Source organism: Tursiops truncatus, chromosome 2 (assembly GCF_011762595.2).
Source record: "Tursiops truncatus isolate mTurTru1 chromosome 2, mTurTru1.mat.Y, whole genome shotgun sequence".
Classification (NCBI taxonomy): Eukaryota; Metazoa; Chordata; class Mammalia; order Artiodactyla; family Delphinidae; genus Tursiops; species Tursiops truncatus.
The window spans coordinates 36,658,166-36,678,409 of NC_047035.1; the positions used below are offsets into that span (position 1 = coordinate 36,658,166).

At 42.1% G+C, this 20,244-nt stretch overlaps 1 protein-coding gene across 2 annotated transcripts in view; it reads right to left on the bottom strand.

Moving 5' to 3' along the window:
- Positions 1-20,244, bottom strand: part of FNTB (farnesyltransferase, CAAX box, subunit beta) — an 85,358-nt gene that overhangs the window by 12,922 nt on the left and 52,192 nt on the right. Inside the window, exons 7-9 of one of the 2 annotated variants that reach the window (XM_019922560.3) lie at positions 11,208-11,294; positions 5,080-5,209; positions 2,086-2,218 (exon numbers count right to left, since the gene is read on the bottom strand). In XM_019922560.3, coding sequence (XP_019778119.1) covers positions 2,086-2,218; positions 5,080-5,209; positions 11,208-11,294 — 350 coding nt within the window. The remainder of the gene's footprint in view (positions 1-2,085; positions 2,219-5,079; positions 5,210-11,207; positions 11,295-20,244) is intronic. The other variant, XM_033851051.2, reaches the window with a different exon arrangement.

Consider the following 20,244-nt stretch of genomic DNA (forward strand, 5'->3'; position numbering starts at 1 on the left):
ATAGGGCTGTTTGGAGGATCAAATGAGAAAATACATGTGTAATACTCAGTTCTGCCCCTGGCTTGCGGTGAGCACGTGGTAAGTCTCGGTAGTTGTAGCAGCTGTAGTACAAGTAGCAGTGTAGTAGAATCCTCTGCCTGTTTTTCAGTTGGGTTGTTCATGTTTCTTACTGCTTGGTATGACTTTCTCAAATGAAATTAAGCTCTTCGTCATTTATCCAAATATTTTCCCCACCTTGCTACTATTTTTGTCTATAGAATTTCTCTTTTGTAAAATAACTTTTGTCGTTTTCCTTTATGTAAGAAAGATATATTATTGTAGAAAAATTAGAAAATAGAAGTAAAAAAGAAAGAAAACAAACATCACCTGTCATTTTACAACCCAGATACCTTCCATTAATGTTTTGGAGTCAACTCTTCATTGAAAATGGAATTACATACATACTGCTTTGAAACCTAACTTTGATCACAGTACATTGTGAATATCGTTCTACGTCGCATCTCCTTTTGACTCTCAACGTCAGCATTTTGCCCACCACTCAAAACACTCCCGTCTTCCGGAGCCCTGCCTAGTCCAGGCCCACTGTTTGCTGAGACGTGAGCTTTGGGCCTAACATGGGCCTCCTTCCAGGCAGTGAAAAAAGCTGGAAGCACCAAGATTCACAGGCAACTAACTTTTCCCACAGGCAGAGCTTTGAATGTGATTAGTCCTCCAGAACTTGCACTATGATAAACAAAATGTGAACCAGGGCCCCCCTGAAGACTTTGGCAGGTAGCCCTCCTGTTACGCTCTCACTAGATTTTCCTGGCAGCTGCAGAATGACTGCATCTTAATCCTGCCAGGGACAGGTTTGTGAAAGGCTGACGGTGTGACCCAGAGGCTTGACCTCACCAGTTCCAAATAAAGAGATCACTAAAACCCCAAGTTATTTCTGTTTTGAAATGCCGGACTCTTGGGGGACTTCTGACTTCCCTACTACAGTGTTCAGCCAGAGACCGTGCAGGTTCCAGAGTCAGGGGACGTATCTCAGCTGAGACATATCTTAGCACCCTGAAACTGAAAGCCCACGGGCTCCAGGCCAAGGATTCTCAGGACAGACCGCGACGGGGAGGATAGAGCGATGGGGAGACAGGACAGAGGCTCTGCTGACTTCAATTCGGTACCCAAAGTGGCCACAACTTAAATGAAATTAAGAAATGAAAGAAAGGGGCTCAGAAAAAGACAGCCAAACAAGAAGAAAACGTGTGTGGGGCAGGGTGGGGGATGGGGGCAGTAGAAAAGAATCTCATCTTCTACATTTGAGCAATGAATAACCCAACTACTAAGTCCAAAGAAAAGCTTCCCTCTGGGCCAAGGGATCTTATTCCAAGACCAGATCTGCGCCCAGCTGGGCCTCCAGACCTCCCCTCTCCCACTGGTTTCCTCAAGACACCCTGTTCTCACATAAAATGAAAAAGATGATTCCGGAGGCAGCCAGTGGCCTGAGATGTCGAGAGGTAAAGGGAAGGCTCCCAGAAGTTTGCTCTCTATCTCACTGCTTTGATCTGCACTCCCATCTGAGGCTCCATAGAGATGAACCCAGGTCTCTCCGCTCCAGTGGTGCGGGGCAGGGGGGACAAACCCGCATCCAGGATTCTTCAATGAATCTAAAATACAACACTTCTAATGGCGGCAACCACGCAGCCAGCCAGGCATGGTGGGTCTTTGCTCCAGGGTTTCTGGTTCTCTGCCCGCTTATGCAACTGCCTTTCTGTCACTGCTGTGACCACGTGCGTAGTGTGGTTTTCAGTTCTGACGTGACACACAGAGAGTTCTGCACCGGAAACTGCAGCTTCACATGGAGTTGAGGTGGTGGTCACCGTGGAGCCAGGCACCTGCCTCCCCCTAGGCACAGCCAGAGTGAAGCAGCAGTGGCCCCTAAACCAATGGGACGGAATCCTAGCCTGAGGCAGGAAGGTCCACACTGGGCACCTCAAAATCCAGGACAGACAGCCTATTTCAACCCTCTAACAGAGCGCCCTGGCCTCCGACTCGGTCAGCAGCTGAGGGGAGTCACCCAATCCTGCGTACAGCCCCTGGGCTCACCTTGGGCGTGCAGTGCACGGTGGAGCAGAGGCAGCAGCCCCGCCTGCCAGAAGGAGTAGCAGCCGTCCACCAGCTTGTTGCAGCGGCCCTGAAATCCACCTTCAAACCGCATCTGCCGGCTTGTCACCCATTGCTGAGCGTGAGACAGAGAAGGGAGAGGCAGCTGTAGGTTAAAAGAGACCCGAAATCCAGCAAGCCCAGATCCCCAGAGGCCAATCTGGGAGGGAGGGGTCCCATCTCTTGGCTTCCTGGCACCCGAGTTCTGGTGCTTTGGCCTCGGACTTCCTCACCCTCACTGCCACAGACTACACTACAGTGCAACACCTAGTCTAACCCTCTTGAGGCAACCAGCATGAATCTCTGCTCAGGGCCTAACAGACAACTAACCACCTTTTCCCGGGTTCCAAGTGGGTTCTGGTGCTGAGAGAACAAGTGCGCCAAATTGGCCTGAAAGGAAACCTGCAAGCATCTCTTTTTTTTTTTTGCGGTACACGGGCCTCTAACTGTTGTGGTCTCTCCCGTTGCGGAGCATAGGCTCCGGACGCGCAGGTTCAGCGGCCATGGCTCACGGGTCCAGCCGCTCCGCGGCACGTGGGATCCTCCCGGACCGGGGCACAAACGCGTGTCCCCTGCATCGGCAGGCGGACTCTCAACCACTGCGCCACCAGGGAAGCCCAAGCATCTCTTAATAAATAAGGTGTAACTAGGAAGTTTAAGGCCAGACCACCAGTGGCTCATTTCTATTCACCTTCCCTGCTCGGGGAAGTTTATTAAAAGCAGATAAATGGAATTTTGTGCTACAAGTCATCAGCTGATCTCAAACTACTCTTGGCTTTTACTTGGCACCTGAGGAAATTCATCCAAGATTTCTTAGCATGGCCCTTGTCCCTCTCAGGACTGGGGGCAGAAGCCGTTAGCCCTGGTGAACGAGGATGGCTCTGTGTGGTCTAGCCCCTCTGCTATCCCAGGAGAAGCTGGCTGGCTGACAGAAGAAAAGAGTTTACTTTGAACCTGTAGGATGGCTCTTGGTGTCACTCAGTGGTCACACGAGATGCAGACTTATCTCCAAGTTTTCTAAACACACTCTACTATGAATATGGAGATGGTGAAGGGTGTGGCCTCAAGGATGAGTAGAGCCAACTGGCCGAGCAGATAATATCTCCACTTCCCTCCCAGCCCCCCAAGGCAATTCCAGCCACCTGCCAGCGACTCACGGAGCAGCCTCACCAAACTGAAAGGTACAGAGTATGGTATTTCCCCTGTACCTACGTTCTTACTAGACTGAGTTCCTGAAAGGAGTCACTAAGGACCCTCTTCAGAAGGAGTCCAGCCCTCCTTTAATTAATAATTGTAGACTTTAGGTTATATCCCTGTTCAAAGTAACACCCACCCATAGAGAGTCACGATCCAAAATTCTTAAAAAGACACAGAAAAACTGCACTGCAGGTGCAGGCACTAACATATCCCCAGTCAGTCTTAAATGAACCAGCGCTTTAGGATTGATGCCATTTAATGAAAGCAGGCAAAGCATTACTCAAGAAAACGGGCACTACAGTAGGGAGTCCATTCTTCACTTTTACTTACCCCACAGATGAAGTGTTTCTAACCTAGACTAATTATTTTTTTCCAGTGCCTAAGTCCATGAATTTATTCTGTTTCCCGTGCCTATATGAATTCATAAAATCCTTCAAGTATGGGTCCTAGTTCTCCCAGAGCAAACAAAGGGGAGGGAGTAGTTTGGATAAGAAGGTCGCACCTACTATGTACCAGGCTGTTTATACCTGTTCTCTCATTTGACCTTCAAAGAACTGTTACTTCTACCTTACAGAGGAAAAAAAATGAAGTTAAAAGAGATTAGACCATTTTCCCAAGGTCATACGGCTGTGAAGTGGCACAGACAGGGTTCAAATCCAGAACGCTGTTATTGTAACTGAGGCATCTACTTATTCCTTGTTTCTGCCTGGGAAATGGAGCTTTTATGTTTGACGCCTTGTTGGTGATCAGTTTTCAAAATGTCTGATAAACTCGAAATCTGTGCACAAAGTTGGCCATTTTGGCATAAACCTTCAAGGCTGTAAGAACCTTCAGGAAGAGTATGCTATAGGAGGCTTCCTAAAGGTGAGGACAAAATGCTGCTGGTCACATCTTATAGAGCATAATAGAAACTGTCTTGGAAGCTCAAGATGGGTCTCACAATGGTTCCTATGATGGGAACCTGACATCTGAACTTGGGGAGAGGAGATGAGTAGCAGTGGCAGCTGGTTTGCTTTGAGGTCATGGTGAGGGAATAAATGCTTCCCCAAAGATAGCTCCTTCGTGGCTCTGTGTGTGTGTGTGTTTATGTACTAGGCCTCCAATGATAATTTAGCTATAATCTAACAAGTCCCTGAAGCTGACTGTGCTCTGAGTTCATTCTGAATATTGGGCAGGAGCTTGGAGTTGAGACATAAATGCCTGGGCCACCTGCTCTGTGCATTACCCGGCTGTGCCTAGCTCATGTCAAGGTAGTTACTAAACGTTCACATAGTGCAGCAGGTAATAAAAGCTCGGCTTCAAAATGCCTCAAAACTCTTCTCATAACTTCTTCTCCCAGGAGAATCTTTCCAAGGCACATGATAACCTCTAATTTTAAGAGGCTGAAGCTATACTTCTCTTTGAAGTAGGAGGAAGGTACTCTGGCCCATACCAGATGTCTGAGGGATTCAAGAAGCCTCTGGAATTGGCCTAACACACTGTACAGAAAGTTCAGAGCAGGAAGATGGAAAGGCAGGAAGAAGGGAACTGAAACCAAGCACAGATGTTCACCCCTTGCACTTTCTTGGTACAGTGCTGAGCACTCCAACAACTGCATCTGAAGCTTCGTTACAGGACTGTTAGTTCACAGCTCCAGGCAGGAACTGTTAGCCCTTCCCACAGCCAACCGTCCCTTCAGCCGGCATGCCTGAGCAGTCACATCTCAGGGCCTGAGAGGAAGACGGATCACCAAGTACTTACTAATAAGCTCTTCAAGTTCAAGAAGCGTTCCTTCTTGAGGATGACCAGTGCGGCCAGGCCACAGAAAGTATAGCCACCGTGGGCTTCCATCCCTGGCACCCCGCCAATTCCACCTTCCCAATTCTGACACCTGGAAGGAGATTGAGAAAAGCAGACTGAGTGTCAACCAACGAGCACAAGTGCAGGACCACCCTGGATGGCAAAGGATGAGTTTGCTTAGTTTAATGCAACTATATTCAATAGCTGTAACTATACTCAATAGCTGTAACTATATTCAATATCATGTAATAAACTATAATGGAAAAGAATATATATATAAGACTGAATCACTTTGTTGTACACCAGAAATTAACACATTATAAACCAACTATACTTCTATTAAAAAAACAAACAACATTGCAACTATGAATGGAAAGATGCTAATTAACTTTTAGAAATGCCTTTTCCTCAAAAAAAAAAAAGGAAACTCAGACATAGTCTACTAATGTAACAAACACAGTACCTCAAATCATTACTTTTTGGAAAAAGTTATAAAATCATACGTATAGTGAGATAACCATCAGGTTAAAATAAAATGGAAAAATAACTGCTAATTCTGGTTATCTTTCAGTACAGGTCTATTGCTGATATTTTTCCTCTTTATTTTTCTGTATTTTCAAAAAGTTTCTATAGTGAAGATACATACCTTTATAACCATTCAAAGTAAACTTATTTTTTTAAATTACAATTTCCTACATTTTCAAATTACTTTATTATCATAGTAATTATTTGGGATTAGACTATATATTTAAGAGTGTATTTTCTAGTCATAAAAACATGAGTAATCTTTGGCTCAGCAATATAGGGTCATTTCTAGGAATTAATCTTATAAAATAAGTAAGAAATGTGTTCAAAAGTCAGATTGTAAGAATGTTTACTGTATTCCCATTTATAACAGTGAAATATCAGAAACAACTCAGAAGCTCAACAGTAAGGGACTCGTTATATAAATTATGGTATATCCGTATAACAGAACACTACAGTCGTTTAAAATAATGCTACAGAAGTATACTTAAAAATGTTCCAAATACATTACATGAAAAAGTTATAAAATGGTAATATACTGCATGATTTTTCTGGAATTCCGGAAACATATACAGCAAATGAGCGGTTAGTGGTGGATTACAAGCAGTTAGATTTTCTTTTTGCTTGTTTATAATAAACATGTTTTATCTGTGAAATAAGAGATTTTCTTTTCAGTATATTTTCATATAACATAGAATTTTACTTCCAATGATCTACAGGTATGTACATAGAGTCACACTCCCTACAGGTGTGTCTGCCTCACAAATCCTGACAGGTGCACAGGTGGATGAGCACTTAATCCAACTTCCGGGTAGAAGAGAAAGGAACCTGTAACACCTCCTGTCTTCCAGGTACCTCTCGTTAAAGGAGAGGCCTTGGGAACTCAGAGGCCCTTTTCAGAGAGGCCCAAGATCCCGGGAGATCACAGCAGAGTGCTGAGTGAAGAGCTGGCTACCATCCCCTGAACAGATTCTTCAGCATCCTCTATCCCCTAACCCCACCACCACCCAAAGACACACAATCCAAGTTTTCTTTCCAGTGCATTTGGCTTCATGGCGCACAGGAACAGCTCAAGTTTGAAAGGTCTGATGAGTGAAGAACATGCAAAGGACCTCTGAATTTTTTTTTTCTTAACTTACCTTTAAAAATGTTTTTTGAGTTAAAAAAAAAACAAAACAGTATAAAAGAATAAGCAATAAAAAGTTACAACTGCTGAGCCTGGCCTCCTAGTTCCTCTCACCAGCTGAGTTTCTATGTCTCAGTCCCTCTTTCTCTCCACACATACACGCATGCACACACACACAATATACATTTATTTACATGTTCTACTTTCCATCCCTGTTTTTACATGCATGAGAGCAATTTAGTAAAATTCTTTGGGAGTATCTTCTAGTTAAATATAACTGATTGAACACAAGAGTCCAGTAAAATGAAAGTAAAGGAATTTTAAAAAAGGATAAACCCACAAGGGTAAAGAGAATAGGAGAGGATATGAATACAGACAGGAGATAACAAAATTGTGAAAGCTGGAAAAGGAGAGAGGTAAGACGTAACTGACTTAACAGAACCGACAAACCTACACCAGCCCTGGGAGGAAAGGAGGGAAGAAGAAATAGAAAGCAAGGTGATATGTTCCAATGACAAGCCGGGGGACACAAGGTACCCCTAAAGTGGGATGAATTTGAACCAAGTTGACTGGTGGTAAATTTATAAGAGAATCAGCTATACCTCCAGGTACCCAGCAGAAGATGGGAGGTTTCAGGGGCTGAATGAAGAGGAACTGAATTCCAGGATTTCCAGCACAGCTGAGAGCAGGTGGAGACACTGTGCTGAGCAGGGGGATTAAGTGAGTCTAAGATCTGAGCACAAGCACCCTCAACCCCTTTCCCTATTAGTATTTCACAAAGCTGGCCGCTAACTTCATACCCCAACCAGGAATCTGGAAGATTCTTCTCTAGGGAAATGGATAAGCCCAAGGGAAAAACCCTACAGATATTGATATATGAGAATCCCCCCATGAATGGCTGCATCCCAGCCCACCGTGGCACACACAGTTTTTTTAGCACCTGACACTTAAATATGAACACCAGAGATTTGAGCAAAGTCTCTTACGTGAAAGAGACTTTTATGTAAAATATGAAACAAAAATAAGACAAATAAACAAAAATAAATTGGAGGAAATAATGTAGGGAGCAGAAGTAAACTTTAAGTTATATCTTTAGATAAAATATTATATACAAAATAAAAACACTGCAAGGACAAATAGCCCTGAAACAAGAACAGGAGAGAATATAAAAAGGAAGTATTCTTTATAAATGGAGATTAAAAGTTAAAATAGAACTGCAGAAATAAAAACTCAACAGAGGGATTAGAAGATAAAAGGTAAGGGAATCTCTTAGAAAGCACAATAAGAAAGATGAAGAGATGAAAGATAGGCAAAAAGTTTTTGAAAAATTAGAAGACCAATTCCACTTATTGGATGTTATAAAAAGAGCAAACAAAGAAAATGGAGGGGAAGAAGTTATCAAAGAAATAATAAAGCTTCTTGGAAGTAAAGCACATGCAATTCTAGATTGAAGATAACTGCTGAGTGCCCAGCACAATGAATGCAAAAAGAAATCCATATCATGGTTCATCATCATGAATTTTTCAAACAGCAAGAATAAGAGAAACAAAACAAAAACAACAATGGATTGGGAATACAGTAGATTGGGAGGCAGTAAAGCACAGTGGTTACCCTAACAGGTTTTGGTCACTTAATTTCTTTGTATTTTAGCTTAATGTCATATTCAATATCCCATCACTTGCTATATAGGGAAACTATGGCATGGAGAAGTTAATTTGTCCAAGGCACAAAGCTAATAAATGACAAAACTGGGCTTCAAACCCAGGCAGTCAGAATTTCACATCTAGTTAAGGGCCTAACAAACCAATCCTGCAAATAACTATATACTCTGGACAAAACACACGAAAACAACTTCCTGAGGGCTCAGCAAACTGAAAAAAGCTGGGGATTTGAAAGTTGGAGCAGTCCGTCCCTCCCCTCCCCCACCCTATTTTTTTTCTTCCTGATTTGCCCTGAGGATGGCTACAGTCACCTAACAGTGGCAGCAGCAGGTCAGGGGAAGGCAGCTGAAGCTAACAGAAGGCCCACCATGTTTCTGGCAAGAAGAACCAGGCTGACAGTAATTGAGGAGGAATCCCAGAAAGAGGAGAGCCAGAGGAGGAAAACCCAAATTCCATGTTTAAACTTTGCTTAAAATTTTACCTGACCCTGAATCACACATGCATTGGGCAAACTGAAAGCAGCTTCTGACCAAGAACTGATCCAAGACCTGAGCCCCTGCCCACTGCAGGTGTGTCTAACCAAGTTGATTGCCTGCTAAAGGAAAAATATCAACACTCTTTAAAGCAATCTAACAGAATCCAATCTCTGCAATATAACATCACAATGTCCAGGGTACAGTCCAAAGATTACTTGACGTAGACACTCAGGCAAGTGAGACATGTCAACTCCAAGACAGCCAGATGTTGAAATGACCAGGCAAGAATTTTAAAGTAGATATTATAATTTTATATTTACCTTAGTGAAGTGAAGAAAAATACACTTGTAATGAATGAAAAGATGGGAAATCTCAACTGAGAAAAACAGAAAGTATAAAAAAGAACCAAACCCAGGTAGTCCAGAGCAAAAGGCTATATACTCTGAATCTTTAAACTATCGCTCTCTTACTATTCAGTATTACATATCAAATCCTCAGTAAATGCTGGTTACCATTATTATCAGCCTTTCTAACAATGACACTGGTAGCCAAAAGATAATGGAGCAGTGCTTAAAAATTTTGAAGGAATACAATTGATCCAGTTTCCAATTGAGAAGTCTCTAACCAAATAAACTATAAATCAAGTGGGAGACTAGAATAAAAATACATGCAAAATCTTTAAAACGTACCGCCGAAGTTCTCTTATTGGGGATCTGTTGGAATACGATATGTGATTCATTAAAATGAGTGAGTAAACCAGGAAAAAGGAGGATGGGGCTTTAACAAAGCAGAGAAGTGAAGTGAATTTCCTGCTGAAAGGAAGCTGCTGGATGCCTGCTGTGCAGCAAGCTGAGAGCAATCTGTCCAGTCTGTAGCAGGAGGGCAGAGGCCCCAGGAGGGATAACTCAAAACGCACGTGCACGCACACACACACACACACACACACACACACACACACAAAAGAGAACTGATACATTACCTGAAGTGTTTAACTGTATTGAGAATAATTTTATAGCTCTGGCAGAAAATTCGGGAATTAAGAGGTAATAATTAATTCCAGGAAAGTAAAAGTTATACATAAAAGTAAATATGGGGCTTCCCTGGTGGCGCAGTGGTTGAGAGTCTGCCTGCCGATGCAGGGGACACGGGTTCGTGCCCCGGTCCGGGAAGATCCCACATGCCGCGGAGCGGCTGGGCCCATGCCGCTGAGCCTGCACTCCGCAATGGGAGAGGCCACAACAGTGAGAGGCCCGTGTACCGCAAAAAAAAAAAAAAAAAGTAAATATGATCATAGTATCTCATTTGGTTTAGCTGAAAATTGTATTTTCATAGTAGTAAGTACTACTTTGATAAAAATTAAAATGTAAAAAATAAAATACAGCTTGGATATAATTCCTCAATAATACATATAAATCTACTATACCTTTTTTTAAAATTATGAAATAATTTGAAGGATCCATGAAAGTATAGCAAATAATATATAGAACATACATGTACCTAACACCTAGCTTTGATTTAGCCGTATGCATTTCAGGTTTTTTTTATTTTAAACAAACAATTACAGATACAACTGAAGTCTCCTGAGTAGAAGTACAGACCTCCCTTAATCTCATTTTCTTTACTTTCTCCCCCGAAGTAAGCACCATCCTGAATTTGGTGTTTATCCTTCCCAGCATGTTTTTATATTACTACATGTGATTCTTCCCATAAACAGCATAGAATTGTTTTGCATGTTTTCAAATTTTAAGCAAATGTGATCTGCATGTTTTCTTTAACATCCTTTTTTTTCCTCAGCAGTGTTTTTGAGACTCACCCATATTGATACGTGTAGCTCTAGTTCATTCATTTTAATTGCTATATTATATTTCAATATGACTACACCACAACTCACTTATCCATCTTGTGCTTGTGAACATTTAATCTGTTTTCAGCGTTTTACTATTATAAACAAGTCCTATGCTTGTCTCTTTCATGCATGTGGTGTGATTTTCTGGAGAAGTGGAATTTTGGGGTCATCAGCAAGGGCATCTTTGAGATATTTCCAAATTGCTCTCCAAACTGGTTGAACTCCATTTAGACTCTGACCAATACTGTTTACCCAAGGTTTTGATCCTTGCCAATCACATTAAAGAAAGTTTGGAAAAAAAGAAAACTTTTAAAGTATGTTTGAAATGCACAATCCTTCAACCCAGACATCTCTTGTAATTTTATATTCCCTTCTCTGGTCCTTCTACACTTTATTTTTCAGAAGTCTTGACCGCCTGCTGTCTAAGAGGCAGGACAAATCTCAGCTTCTCTCACCTTGCGATCCATTCAGCAGTGCCCTCAAACAGGTCTGGAGTGATGATGTTGGTCAGAGAAGCTACTGAGGCAGCACAGTACGCACTTCTGGAAGGACAGAAATAGAGGGGGAAGTGTTAAGCTTTAAGGAGGAGCTTGAACAAGGCTCACTGAACTTTTTGGACGGATTGCTCTCTGCCTCGTAAGCTGTAATCACTGCCTGGCCTCACTCCAAGCCCATGGCCAGTCCTCCTGGGTCTCCAACCAGGAGCTCTGACATTCTATTTCAATAGAGTTGCTCATGGCACAGCCTCAGTGAAAGAACATGACATTCTATTCTCCCTACCTCCACATGGTCAAATCTACACCAGATGAAATAACAGCCATCACAATTCCTGTCGACAGTGAGTTCAGCTCTTCCTTCAAAGACCTACAACGGCTCCCCAAATTCCATGCTGTCATTCAGGTATTTCTGACATGCTCATTCAGTTGTCAGTACTGTTTTTAGATCCAGGACTTGTCTGTTTACGGCATGGACAAGCTAAAGGTTAACTGTATCTTTTCCAAACAGACACAACTCCACAGCAGGCCGCCAGACCACTCTGGCTGCTTAGACCAGGCAAGAGGGACCGAAATGTATGAGCCCACTCAGGTCCATTCCTTAGGCTTCTAGAGCAAGAAAAGGGTTTTGATTTCAAGCGTCCCACCAGTACACACACACACACACACACACACACACACACACACACACACTCTTTAAAGGGAAAAGAAAGAACATGTCTTTCCCCCCCCCCCCATGTTATCCTACATGATTTGGAATAATTCTTGCCATTCCATTCTGCCAGCCCTAATTCTTCTCAGGACACCTTTTATTTCAGCTGATCCCTCTATTATGGAACATGTCTACAAACTGTCTTTTCTTCCCTTCCAGGGTCTTTTCAAACATCCGACATCTCAGCTCTGTTTTATGAAGACAAAACCAGTTTGTTCCAATTCTGTTTACAGATCCTTTTTCTAAGGGCTCCTCAGGAACATAAAAGGGAGGAGAGAGAAGGGTCCAGCTTCCGTATTGTTCAATATGGACATAACACTGAGCCAAGTGCACTGGGGCTTTCCAGTGAGCCGCAGGCATCATTCTCCTCCCAGCACTTTTATCAGCCTGCTCACGCTGGCCAAAGGCACAGCAGAGGCTGAGTTATACCAGCAGGCATCAGAAGCATGGAGAGTCCTTTCTGCCAAATGTTACCATCTACCATAAGCTAAATTCAAAAGCCTGACCTAACTGCTCTCAGGTCTCAAGCCTCTCAAAGGGCTTCAAGGGTATTTGCTCTTGAATCCGAACATAACCTCTGAGGTGGGGAGGTGGCGGACACAGGGCGGTCGCCTCATAAATGGAAGAACTGAGACCTGCTGCCAGATCTCACGCTGAGACCGAGAGCGAACAAAACACACCTTTTTCGAGCATCTTCTTCCTCTCTCCCTCTATCCAGTCGTCACATCTCTCAGATTTGTCCACTACCCTCCATCCTCTCTGCTGTTACCCAAATCCAAGTCACCATTAACCTGGGTCAGTTTCCCTCTAGCCCTGAAGCCAGAGGATTTTCACTAAAACACTACAATCTATTCACTGTAACTGCAGAACTTCTAATAAAATACAAATCAGACTGTGTCACTCCCTACTTACAACTTGTCAGTGGCTTCCCACTACCCTTAAAATAAACTCCAGCCTTCTCAAGACTTCGGGGCCCCTTGGGCTATTCCCGGCCTGGCCGTCCAGCTTCATTTCTCCCCCTGCCCACCAGGCCTCTGCACTTCAGCCACACTGAACTTCTCCTTTCCTGAACACACTCTATGCTCTGTCGCCAAAACTTTTGCAAATGCTGGGTCCCTATCTCCCCACTACCCGCCCAGAATGCTTCCGGTTATATAACCTAGATTAGGAGGTCAGGAGTACATAACTGCTCCTTTCTTAAGAACTGAGAAAAAAATGGTGCTTGCTATGAGCTCATTGCAACTGGATTACTGGCAGTCCACAGGAGCTGTGAATGCCGGAATAAGCTCATCTCAGAAACTGGAAGGAGTTGTGATAGACCTGAAAGATCAAGAGACCAGTTCTGCCTAACCCAGAATGAGACAAGCTAGCCTCCAGATGCCAAACTGTCCCCATCAACTGCTGCTTCTCTTCAGGTCAAATCCACTCAACAGCACTCAGGAGTAACTGCTGATGCTTCCAGGCAAAGACAATTAAAGGAAGACAAAGTGAAAAGTGATGGAACTGGGGCACTAGAAACCACACAAAGCAGGGAAACTGCACGAGACCTGCTAGGTTTCATCCGTCATTCACATCTTTAATCCTCTGTAAATGAAAAGCATGGCTCGAATGGCAGAACATTACCAGAGGAGCTCGGGTAGAGGAGGAATAGGGCTACAGTGCTCTTCAGTGAAACAAACATTTTTTATGTCTAGCAGATATGAATAAGAAAACAGAAGGAGAGAAAGACAGACGAGATGAAAAAGCAGAGGGCTATGTACCAGATGAATGAACAAGATAAAACCCCAGAAAAACAACTAAATGAAATGGAGATAGGCAATCTTCCAGAAAAAGAATTCAGAATAATGATAGTGAAGATGATCCAGGACCTCGGAAAAAGAACGGAGGCAAAGGTCGAGAAAGATGCAAGAAATGTTTAACCAAGACCTAGAAGAATTAAAGAACAAACAAACAGAGATAAACAATACAATAACTGAAATGAAAACTACACTAGAAGGAATCAATAGCAGAATAACTGAGGCAGAAGAATGGATAACTGACCTGGAAGACAGAATGGTGGAATTCACTGCTGGGGAACAGAATAAAGAAAAAAGAATGAAAAGAAATGAAGACAGCCTAAGAGACCTCTGGGACAACATTAAATGCAACAACATTCACATTATAGGGGTGTCAGAAGGAGAAGAGAGAAAGGACCTGAGAAAATATTTGAAGAGATTATAGTCAAAAACTTCCCTAACATGGGAAAGAAAATAGCCACCCAAGTGCAGGAAGTGCAGAGAGTCCCATACAGGATAAACCCAAGAAGAAACACGCCAAGACACATAGTAATTAAATTGGTAAAAATTAAAGACAAAGAAAAATTACTGAGAGTAGCAAGGGAAAAACGACAAATAACATACAGGGGAACTCCCATAAGGTTAACAGCTGATTTCTCAGCAGAAACTCTACAAGCCAGAAAGGAGTGGCATGATATACTTAAAGTGATGAAAAGGAAGAACCTACAACAAAGATTACTCTACCCAGCAAGGATCTCATTCAGATTCGATGAAGAAATCAAAAGCTTTACAGACAAGCAAAAGCTAAGAGAATTCCGCACCACCAAACCAGCTCTACAACAAATGCTAAAGGAACTTCTCTAAGTGGGAAACACAAGAGAAGAAAAGGACCTACAAAAACAAACCGAAAACAATTAAGAAAATGGTCATAGGAACATACATATTGATAATTACCTTAAACGTGAATGGATTAAATGGTTCAACCAAAAGACACAGGCTTGATGAATGGATACAAAAACAAGACCCATATATATGCTGTCTACAAGAGACCCACTTCAGACCTAGGGACACATACAGACTCAAAGTACGGGGATGGAGAAAGATATTCCATGCAAATGGAAATCAAAAGAAAGCTGGAGTAGCAATACTCATATCAGATAAAATAAACTTTAAAATAAAGAATGTTACAAGAGACAAGGAAGGACACTATGTAATGATCAAGGGATCAATCCAAAAAGAAGATATAACAATTATAAATATATATGCACCCGACACAGGTGCACCTCAATACATAAGGCAACTGCTAACAGCTATAAAAGAGGAAATTGACAGCAACACAGTAATTGTGGGGGACTTTAACACCTCACTTACACCAATGGACACATCATCCAAATAGAAAATTAATAAGGAAACACAAGCTTTAAATGACACAATAGACCAGATAGATTTAATTGATATTTATAGGACATTCCATCCAAAAACAGCAGATTACACTTTCTTCTCAAATGTGCACGGAACATTCTCCAGGATAGATCACATCATGGGTCACAAATCAAGCCTCAGTAAATTTAAGAAAATTGAAATCATATCAAGCGTCCTTTCTGACCACAACGCTATGAGATTAGAAATCAATTACAGGGAAAAAAAACGTAAAAAACACAAACACATGGAGGCTAAACAGTATGTTATTAAATAACCAAGAGATCACTGAAGAAATCAACAAGGAAATCAAAAAATACCTAGAGACAAATGACAATCAAAACACGACAATCCGGGCTTCCCTGGTGGCGCAGTGGTTGAGAGTCTGCCTGCTGATGCAGGGGACACGGGTTTGTGCCCCGGTCCGGGAAGATCCCACATGCCGCGGAGCGGCTGGGTCCGTGAGCCACGGCCGCTGAGCCTGCGCGTCCGGAGCCTGTGCTCCGCAACGGGAGAGGACACAACAGTGAGAGGCCCGCGAACCAAAAAAAAAAAAAAAAAAAAGATAAAAACGACAATCCAAAACATACGGGATGCAGCAAAAGCAGTTCTAAGATGGAAGTTTATAGCTATACAAGCCTACCTCAAGAAACAAGAAAAGTCTCAAATAAACAATCTAACATTACACCTAAAGGAACTAGAGAAAGAAGAACAAACAAAACACAAAGTTAGCAGAAGGAAAGAAATCATAAAGACCAGAGCAGAAATAAATGAAATAGAAACAAAGAAAACAATAGCAAAGATCAATAAAACTAAAAGCTGGTTCTTTGAGAAGATAAACAAAATTGATAAACCATTAGTCAGACTCATCAAGAGGGAGAGGACTCAAATCAATAAAATTAGAAATGAAAAAGGAGAAGTTACAACAGACACCGCAGAAATACAAAGCATCATAAGAGACTACTACAAGCAGTGTTACGCCAATAAAACGGACAACCTGGAAGAAATGGAAAAATTCTTAGAAAGGTATAACCTTCCAAGACTGAACCAGGAAGAAATAGAAAATATGAACAGACCAATTGCAAGTAATGAAATTGAAGCTGTGATTTAAAATCTTCCAACAAACAAAAGTCCAGGACCAGATGGCTTTACAGGTGAAATCTATCAAACATTTAGAGAAGAGCTAACATCCATCCTTCTCAAACTCTTCCAAAAAATTGCAGAGGAAGGAAAACTCCCAAATTCATTCTATGAGGCCACCATCACCCTGATACCAAAACCAGACAAAGATATTACAAAAAAAAAAAAATTACAGACCAATATCACTGATGAATATAGATGCAAAAATCCTCAACAAAATACTAGCAAACAGAATCCAACAACACATTAAAAGGAATCATACACCATGGTCAAGTGAGATTTATCACAGAGATGCAAGGGTTCTTCAATATATGCAAATCAATCAATGTGATACACCATATTAACAAATTGAAGAATAAAAACCATATGTTCATCTCAATAGATGCAGAAAAAGTTTCTGACAAAATTCAACACCCATTTATGATAAAAACTCTCCGGAAAGTGGGCATAGAGGGAACCTACTTAAACATAATAAAGGCCATATATGACAAACCCACAGCAAACCTCCTTCTCAATGGTGAAAAACTGAAAGCATTTCCTCTAAGATCAGGAACAAGACAAGGATGTCCACTCCCACCACTATTATTCAACATAGTTTTGGAAGTCCTAGTCATGGCAATCAGAGAAGAAAAAAGAAATAAAAGGAATACAAATTGGAAAAGAAGTAAAACTGTCACTGTTTGAAGATGACATGATACTATACATAGAGAATCCTAAACATGCCACCAGAAAACTAGTAGAGCTAATCAATGGATTTGGTAAAGTTGCAGGATACAAAATTAATGCACAGAAATCTCTCACATTCCTATACACTAATGATGAAAAATCTGAAAGAGAAATTAAGGAAACACTCCCATTTACCACTGCAACAAGAAGAATAAAATACCTAGGAATAAACCTACCTAGGGAGACCAAAGACCTGTATGCAGAAAACTATAAGACACTGATGAAAGAAATTAAAGATGATACCAACAGATGGAGAGATATACCATGTTCTTGGATTGGAAGAAGCAGTATTGTGAAAATGACTATACTACCCAAAGCAATCTACAGATTCAATGCAACCCCTATCAAATTACCAATGGCATTTTTTACAGAACTACAACAAAAAATCTTAAAATTTGTATGGAGACACAAAAGACCCCGAATAGCCAAAGCAGTCTTGAGGGGAAAAAATGGAGCTGGAGGAATCAGACTCCCTGACTTCAGACTATACTACAAAGCTACAGTAATCAAAACAACATGGTACTGGCACAAAAACAGAAAAATAGATCAATGGAACAGGATAGAAAGCCCAGAGATAAACCCACGCACCTATGGTCAACTAATCTTTGACAAAGAAGGCAAGGATATACAATGGAGAAAAGACAGCCTCTTCAATAAGTGGTGCTGGGATAACTGGACAGCTACATGTAAAAGAACGAAATTAGAACACTCCCTAACACCATATACAAAAATAAAGTCAAAATGGGTTAGAGACCTAAATGTAAGACCGGGCACTATAAAACTCTTAGAGGAAAACATAGGAAGAATGTTTGACATAAATCACAGCAAAATATTTTTTGAACCACCTCCTAGAGTAATGGAAATAAAAACAAAAATAAACAAATGGGACCTAATGAAACTTCAAAGCTTTTGCACAGCAAAGGAAACCATAAACAATATGGAAAGACAACCCTCAGAATGGGAGAAAATATTTGCAAGCGAATCAACAGACAAAGGAGTAATCTCCAATATATATAAACAGCTCATGCCGCTCAGTATTAAAATAACAAACAACCTAATCGAAAAATGGGCAGAAGACCTAAATAGACATTTCTCCAATGAAGACATACAGATGGCCAAGAAGCACATGAAAAGCTGCTCAACATCACTACTTATTAGAGAAATGCAAATCAAAACTACAGTGAGGGGCTTCCCTGGTGGCGCAGTGGTTGAGAGTCCGCCTGCCGATGCAGGGGACACGGGTTTGCGCCCCGGGCCGGGAAGATCCCACATGCCGCGGAGCGGCTGGGCCCGTGAGCCATGGCCACTGAGCCTGTGCGTCCGGAGCCTGTGCTCTGCAACGGGAGAGGCCACACAGTGAGAGGCCCGCATAGAGCAAAAAAAAAAAAAAAAAGATAAAAAAAACTACAGTGAGGTATCACCTCACACCAGTTAGAATGGGCATCATCACAAAATCTACAAACAACAAATGCTGGAGAGGGTGTGGAGAAAAGGGAACCCTCTTGCACTGTTGGTAGGAATGTAAATTGATACAGCCACCTTGGAGAACAGTACGGAGGTTCCTTAAAGAACTAAAAATAGAATTACCATATGACCCAGCAATCCCACTACTGGGCATATATCCAGAGAAAACCATAATTCAAAAAGACACATGCAGGCTTCCCTGGTGGCGCAGTGGTTAAGAATCCTCCTGCTAATGCAGGGGACACGGGTTCGAGCCCTGGTCTGGGAAAATCCCACATGCCATGGGGCAACTAAGCCCGTGCGCCACAACTACTGAACCTGAGCTCTACAGCCCGTAGGCCACAACTAATGAGCCCACGTGCCACAACTACTGAAGCCTGCGCGCCTAGAGCCCATGCTCCGCAACAAGAGAAGCCACAACGATGAGAAGCCTGTGCACAGCAACTAAGAGTAGCCCCCGCTCACTGCAGCTAAAGCCCACGCACATCAACGAAGACCCAACACAGCCAAAAATAAATAAATTTATTTATTTATTAAAAAAAAAAAGACACATGCACCTCAATGTTCATTGAAGCACTATTTACAATAGCCAGGTCATGGAAGCAACCTAACTACCCATCAACAGACAAATAGATAAAGAAGATGTGGTACATATATAGAATGGAATATTACTCAGCCATAAAAAGGAACGAAATTGGGTCATGTGTAGAGACGTGGATGCATCTAGAAACTGTCATACAGAATGAAGTAAGTCAGAAAGAGAAAAACAAATATCGTATATTAACGCATATATGTGGAACCTAGAAAATGGTACAGATGAACCAGTTTGCAGAGCAGAAATCGAGACACAGATGTAGAGAACAAACGTATGGACACCAAGAGGGGAAAGCGGCAGAGGGGTGGTGGTGGTGGTGTGATGAATTGGGCGATTGGGATTGACATGTATACACTGATCTGTATAAAATGGATAACTAATAAAAATAAATAAATAAAAAATAAACATACACAGGTTATTTGTGAGTAAAAAAACAAACAAACAAAAAACAAAGTATTGGGTCTCTTTGAACTCCAGAATTCAATGGACACCTCTTGCAGGAAAAAAAAAGAAAACAGAAGGAAACCGGCGCCAGAACGAGTAAGTTAGAGAGTAATCATATCTGAAAAAGGTATGTGATAAAATGCCAAAGCAATCTTGCCAGGGTTTCTTTGCTTTCACCTATAATCTCAGGAAACTTTAAAAAGCTAAATTTGGAGTACTTGTAGAACAGGATGAAAATGTAGTGACCAAGAGGGGGAAAACAGGGCTTCTCTGGTGGCGCAGTGGTTGAGAGTCCGCCTGCCGATGCAGGGGACATGGGTTCGTGCCTCGGTCTGGGAAGATCCCACATGCCGCGGAGCGGCTGGGCCCGTGAGCCATGGCCGCCGAGCCTGCGCGTCCGGAGCCTGTGCTCCGCAACGGGAGAGGCCACAACGGTGAGAGGCCCACGTACCGCAAAAAAAAAAAAAAAAAACAAGAGGGGGAAAACATTTTTTAACTTTTTTCTTAAGACGTCAACACAATACTGCTTTTCCTCAATAATTATATTGGCTTCACTGGCATACACAGTGTAAAAACAAGACCACAGGCCCAAAAGGGAGTGTCCCTTGTGCTAAACTCCACATTGCCAAACCGTGACCTCATTATGGTTTCTGCCCTCCCAGAAATGGAATCTTAAACCCGTCAATCAGGAATCACCTGACGAGCAGCGGTGAGGGAATCTGC